This window comes from Penaeus vannamei, chromosome 20, assembly GCF_042767895.1.
Source record: "Penaeus vannamei isolate JL-2024 chromosome 20, ASM4276789v1, whole genome shotgun sequence".
Taxonomy (NCBI): Eukaryota; Metazoa; Arthropoda; class Malacostraca; order Decapoda; family Penaeidae; genus Penaeus; species Penaeus vannamei.
In genome coordinates, this window is record NC_091568.1 from 36,756,428 (window position 1) to 36,762,651 (window position 6,224).

The 6,224-nt window shown below is 51.1% G+C and overlaps 1 protein-coding gene across 1 annotated transcript in view; it reads right to left on the reverse strand.

Moving 5' to 3' along the window:
• LOC138865211 (uncharacterized) overlaps positions 1-5,445 on the reverse strand; it is a 6,679-nt gene extending 1,234 nt beyond the window's left edge. The window contains exons 1-6 of the mRNA XM_070134606.1: positions 5,418-5,445; positions 4,870-5,044; positions 2,827-4,187; positions 1,105-1,230; positions 398-482; positions 1-185 (exon numbers count right to left, since the gene is read on the reverse strand). The exon at positions 1-185 is cut by the window's left edge and continues 1,234 nt beyond it. Coding sequence (XP_069990707.1) covers positions 1-185; positions 398-482; positions 1,105-1,230; positions 2,827-4,187; positions 4,870-5,044; positions 5,418-5,445 — 1,960 coding nt within the window. The remainder of the gene's footprint in view (positions 186-397; positions 483-1,104; positions 1,231-2,826; positions 4,188-4,869; positions 5,045-5,417) is intronic.
• Positions 5,446-6,224: the final 779 nt, after the last annotated feature.

Here is a 6,224-nt window from a genome sequence, read left to right on the forward strand (position 1 = left end):
AGCGCAGCGACAGCTCCGAGACCCTCCCCTGGGCGCAGCGCGGCGACATGAACAGCGCCAGCTCGTCCGCCCGCGAGGAGTCGAAGATCTGGACGTCGGGAGCTCCCTCGCGACGCCCTTCCGCCGCCCACTTCTCGCTTGAGGGCAGCGCCGCCCACGCCCACACGCCCTCAAGCACTTCCATCCTGCGGGAGAAGTAATTAAAGGATGTGCCGTAAAGGTATGAATGATGACAACAGAAATATGGCGTAACAGATTAAGTGTTGTGATTTTCCCTTTACACTCTCAATCCATTCAGATAACTGTTAAGGTGTTCATGTATATATATGTATACTTATATAAACATACACATATACACACACATAATCCATGTACTTAAACGCACACGCACACAAACCTGGTCCAGTGGGCGTCCTGGCTACTGGTCGTGGGCGCCATCGTCACCGCCCACCAGCGTCCCTCCACGCGCAGCACCCCGTCTTCTGCAACAGAAAGGTCACGCGAGGTCACTCCTGCCTCGTGACAAACGGGCCCTGAGGAAGTCCTCGTAGATCCCAGCGCCCGCCCACCTCTGTCCCTCAATTCTCAAAACGAAACTTGGACTTGTTTCGCGGCCATTGGAGGTCATCCCAGGTGACCTCCGTCGGGAACGGGAGGCTGCCGATCGCTCGAAGGCCGTGTGTGTGTGTGTGTGTGTGTGTGTGTGTGTGTGTGTGTGTGTGTGTGTGTGTGTGTGTGTGTGTGTGTGTGTGTATGTGTGTGTGTGTGTATGTGTGTGTGTGTCTATATATATATATATATATATATATATATATATATATATATATATATATATATATATATATATATATATATATATATATATATATATATATATATATATATATATATATATATATATATATATATATATATATATATATATATATATATATATATCCGAGTGTTTATGTGTTAATGTGCATGTGAGGCTAAGCGTATGGATGTAGACATGTACCGTATTCGTGCATGCATATATGTATGTATGCATAAATTCGTGCATATTCATGCATATAAATTATTCAGCAGCAACGCATCTGAAAGAACCAAGGCGCGGCAACCCACCGAAGCTGGCCGGGAACTGGGAAATGTTGGCGTTCTGTGGCATCTGTGGTATGGCTTGGGGGTCCTCCACGCCCAGGCTCAGGACCTTGGTGGCTTCCTCCTGCAGACTCTGCCCGCCCAGCATGCCTGTTAACGAGCAAAGAGATAAAACTGGAATATTTGTATGTTCATAGATTCAATAGTATCATTAAAATCATAGTTATTAATACTGCTATTGATTAATAATGATATTAGTGAATGTGTTGTTAGTAGTATGTCTCCCTCTCCTTTTAAAACGGAAAAATAACGTTTTTGTTTACTGCTGAGGTTTCCTTTCTCTGATGTCTAGTGAATCCTCCTCACACTAAAGAAACCATCCCTTAGGCCCGTAGTTTTAAAACCTTTCGCCAGAGGTGGCATTCGATACTGGCGATTGATCGGGAATTTCGCAATATTAAAAGCATGGCAAGTGCAAGTGGCGTGAGATCGTATTGGAACAGCCTGGAGAAGCAAAGTCGCGAGAGCCCTCCCTTTCCCGTGATTAAATACCTTTTTTTTTCAAATTATAAATTAGTAACCTATTTATGTATATTATGACATAGGAATCACATTGTAACTTTAAAATCTCTGAAAATCGCAATTGAATTATGAAATAACGAATACAAGTAGTTTTTTTCAAGACTATCGATGTTCCAGTCGATAGCTCAAGTCATCAGCTGTATCCCCCCCCCCTTTACAAATGTTACCATAAGTGTTTTGATGATGGCATGTTTACTACGAGCTATAGAAACATAGCTGTCATGCTCCACCGCCCCATAATGAGGCGTCTAACCTAACCTAACCCTTGTAGCCCTACAGTTCACTATTTTGTATCGGTTAGGTATAGTAAAATTATTAATTTTTAACTCCTTTGTATGAAGTGAGGCTATTACCGTCTTTTCCCGAGGTTAATGATTAATCTTAGGTTATGTTAGGTAAAGTAAGGAAAGGCAATATAATGTAAGGCAATATGATATAGGTAAGGTAACATGATATAAAACAATCCCTGCTAAGTGCCAACAATATATATTTACTGCATGTGGTTATATAACGCACTGCACATGTTAAAGAATGCGTTTCATGCGTTTTTTCAGTCGCCGAAGCGCTAAATTTAGCTGGAATACAAGAGGTTAGCGCCTGGCGTTCCCTGGTTTTAAAAGTACGGGCCTTAGTCTTCAACACAGTAATGGTTTCACTTCCTCTATCTTAACATAGCAATTTTTCCACTTTTACTTTGTTACACTTAAGTAATTCACATATTACTCTTTCCCGCTTTTCCTCCCTTTCCATCTCTTCCCCCGCCCTTCCTCCCCTCCCTCCCTCCTCCCCCCCCCCTCTACATAAGAGACAGAAAGGTAGTCTGTCATTTCGAGCGTTAATATCACGCTCCCCTCAGCCCGGGTTCATTATAAGCGGCTGTTGCTGGAAATCTGAGCAGCGATGAGTGCGCTGGACCGCCGCTGTGCTGGTCTGAATTTACATGAATATGCTAATACGCCTACAGGCTTCTGTGTACCTTCGCCAGTGCTTATGAAGTGTTAGCAGCGCCGCCCTTGTCGCCGCTCCTTGCACCACGGGACGGCGAGGCTCCCGGGGAATGCTATCGCTCGACGCCTTTGAGCCAAGCGGTCGCTGTTTACCTTCACTTACCTCCCCCTCCCCCCCTCCCTCTCCCCTCCCAGCCATGCCACCCGTCAGGCTCACCTGAAAGTACCGGATCCAGCAGGTGGCACTTGACCTGCAGGTTGTCACACGCCCTCAGGAGAGCCGTTAGCATGGTTGAGACCTCCTTGCTCTCGCACGCCCACGCTGCGCTGACGGCCTTGTCGACGGGCGTGGGCGACAGGTGCGTGGCGTGGGCGGGTCGCGCCGCCGGCAGGAAGTGGCACGGGTAGTTGATGGTGAGGCCGGAGGGCAGGTGCAGGCGGGCGAGGCGGCGGCGCTTGACCAGCGGCTGCCACAGGGCCGCCAGGCGCCGCATCTCGCGGTCGTGGTGGCGCGGCTGCGGCGTCACCTCCCACGGCGGCTCCAGGGACCTCAGCAGGAACATGGCGTCCGGGCACAGCGCCGCGGCGTGCTTGTGCGCGGGCGCGCCCTCCTGGATGGCCAGGAAGAGCTCCGGCATCAGCATCTGCGTCGGCGAGGTCGCGCGGGGCCAGTCGAGGCTCGCCAGCGCCGCCGCCTTCATCACCAGCGGCCCCTCCAGCGAGTGGCACAGCTGGCACTCGTGCAGGGAGGCCGCGTAGCCCCTCGTGTAGACCAGCTGGCCTCCGCCGACTCTGGCCTGCACGCAGCCCGCCCGCCACCGCCCGTCGGCCCCTCGCCCCGCGCCGCCCGCCGCCCACACGGCCGCCCACTCCGCCACCCACACCAGCCGCTCCAGGCGGGCGTGCTCACTCAGCTGCGCCAGGCGGGGGGCGAGGAGCACGTAGGGCGTGGTCACCCGCGAGAGCGCCCTTGACAGCGCCGCCGCCACGGTGGGCTTCGGGCGCTCCAGCACCACGTTGGGCTGGCTCTGCGCAGCGCCCTCCGTCACCAGCGTCAGCGGGAGCCCCGGGTACAGGCGGCTGAACTCCACCTGCAGCGCCATCAGGTCCTTCTGGTCCAGGTCCCACAGGACGGCCGTCAGCACCTGCCGGAAGGGCACGGCCGAGCAGTTGAGGGGCGCGAAGCCCCTGGTGTAGCGAGGGTAGCCCACCCTCGAGCCCATGAACCACTCGGGGCAGGCCAGACGCCCCTTGGTCTTCCCCGGCGCCGCCAGCACCGCCGCCTGCGTCTCCGGCTGCTCAGGGTCTTCCCCCTTGACGGCGTCCATGACGGGCAGGTGCAGCGCCGAGGCCAGGTGCCGCAGGAGAGTCCTGGTCCCCAGCAGGTGCGCCCGCAGGGCAGGCGGCGCGAGCGGCTGGTCCAGACGGTCGAGCGCGGCCGCGACCTGCTGCAGCGGCCGCTCGAACACTCGCCAGTAGCCCCCGGGCGGCCCCCGGCGGGAGAGGCACTCCTCGCACGCCCCCGCGCCCCCGCCCGCCCACTGCGGCCCGGGGTCCGCCACCACGTCCACCTTGTGCCTGCGGGAGTGAGGTCGAGGATGACTGTCAGGGCGACGAAGGATGAATTAAGGCCGCTTTCGTACATGAACAAAACACTCACAATCATAAAAAGTCTTTCATTCACTCACTCGTTCATTCACTCACTCCCTTATTCGCTCATTCTCTCACTCACTCTCTCTATTTGCTCACTCTCTCATTTGCTCAATCTCACTCACTCGCTCACTCACTCTCTCACTCGCTCACTCACTCCCTTATTCGCTCATTCTTTCACTCACTCACTCACTCTCTCATTTGCTCACTGTCTCACTCACTGACTCACTCTCACTTACTCGTTCACTCACTCACTCACTCACTCACTCACTCCTTCACTCACTCACTCCTTCACTCACTCACTCCTTCACTCACTCACTCCTTCACTCACTCACTCCTTCACTCACTCACTCCTTCACTCACTCACTCCTTCACTCACTCACTCCTTCACTCACTCACTCCTTCACTCACTCACTCCTTCACTCACTCACTCACTCACTTATTCACTCACTCACTCACTTATTCACTCACTCACTCACTTACTCCTTCACTCCTTCACTTCGCTCACTCGCTCCCTTATTCGCTCATTCTCTCACTAACTTATTTGCTCACTCTCTCACTCACTCGCTCACCCACTCACTCACTGGAGCGAACCCCCTGTGGCCCTCACCTGTGCGCTGTGTTAACGGTGGTGGTGAGCGTGAGGGAGATGAGCAGGAGCGTCCAGGAGCAGGAGGCGACGCACAGGAGCACCAGCTGGACGGCCGCCTGGCGTGTCTCCCTCGAACACCACGCCCGCCCACACCACCCACGCCCGCGGCAGCATCCGCCCTCCGCCCCGCCATCTGGAAAGCGAAAAGGAAGCGCGGTTGTATTAATGAGAAGTGATCCGTGGGCTGAAACACGCCCGCGCTCTCTGCTGTAAAATTGTTGAATATGAGTCTCATGTTTTTTTTCTTGTGTTTTCCTCGATTTTACTACTTTAACTTTTGGAATTTTATTGCATCACTCGTTCACTCATTCACTCGCTCATTCATTCATTCACTCACTCGCTCACTCATTCACTCACTCACTCGCTCACTCATTCACTCATTCACTTACTCAATTACTCACTCACTCCCTTATTCGCTCACACATTCACTCACTCACTTCACTCACTCATACATACATACAAACGCGTATTAATAACGTGGTTGAATGATAACCAAAAATACTCACGAATGCTTTTAACCGTATTACTCATCATCGTAGCTTTTTCCCTATATATTGCACGTGTACATTATCTTTATATCAGTACGAGTATATCTACGGATATTTGCGTACGATGCCATATAATATATACTACATGAATCATCGTTATAAACAGCTGCATATGTGCGTTTTATTCACCCATCAGACATGTTACAGTTAGTATACTATGATATTTTTCCTACTCGCGTTGCGGCCAAAGTTATACACGCCCTCATACATACATACAAACGCGTATTAATAACGTGGCTGAATGATAACCAAGAATGTATCGACATGTATGATGTTTAGACATGTGCCATACATGATATCTATCATTTTTATTTATTATTTTTGTTATCAGTTATAGCCTTCGTTTATACATATTCAGGAAGGTTGAATAAGTAAATGCAAGGATTCTTTGGATCACCTTGACACGAGTGGCAATATCATTTATACCTAGGTGTAAGGTATAATTATTTGTGTCATGATATTTGTGTGTGTGTGCGTGCGTGCGTGCGTGTGTGTGTGTGTGTGTGTGTGTGTGTGTGTGTGTGTATCCCTCACTCACATGAGAACAATATCTTTCTTTTATTCCTAACTTATCTGAAAGATGTCTAAAAAGCTAATACCTGCCTAGTTGTCTGTCCATCTATCGATTCCATCCATCCATCACCCAATAGACTTAAAGAGAACCCCTGGTAGTGCCAAGATGCTGTTCCCAGTGAGCCATCAGTGCCAAGCCGTCGGTGGCACTGTGAAATCCGTCTCCAATTTTATTCAGAAAAAAATCTTCCG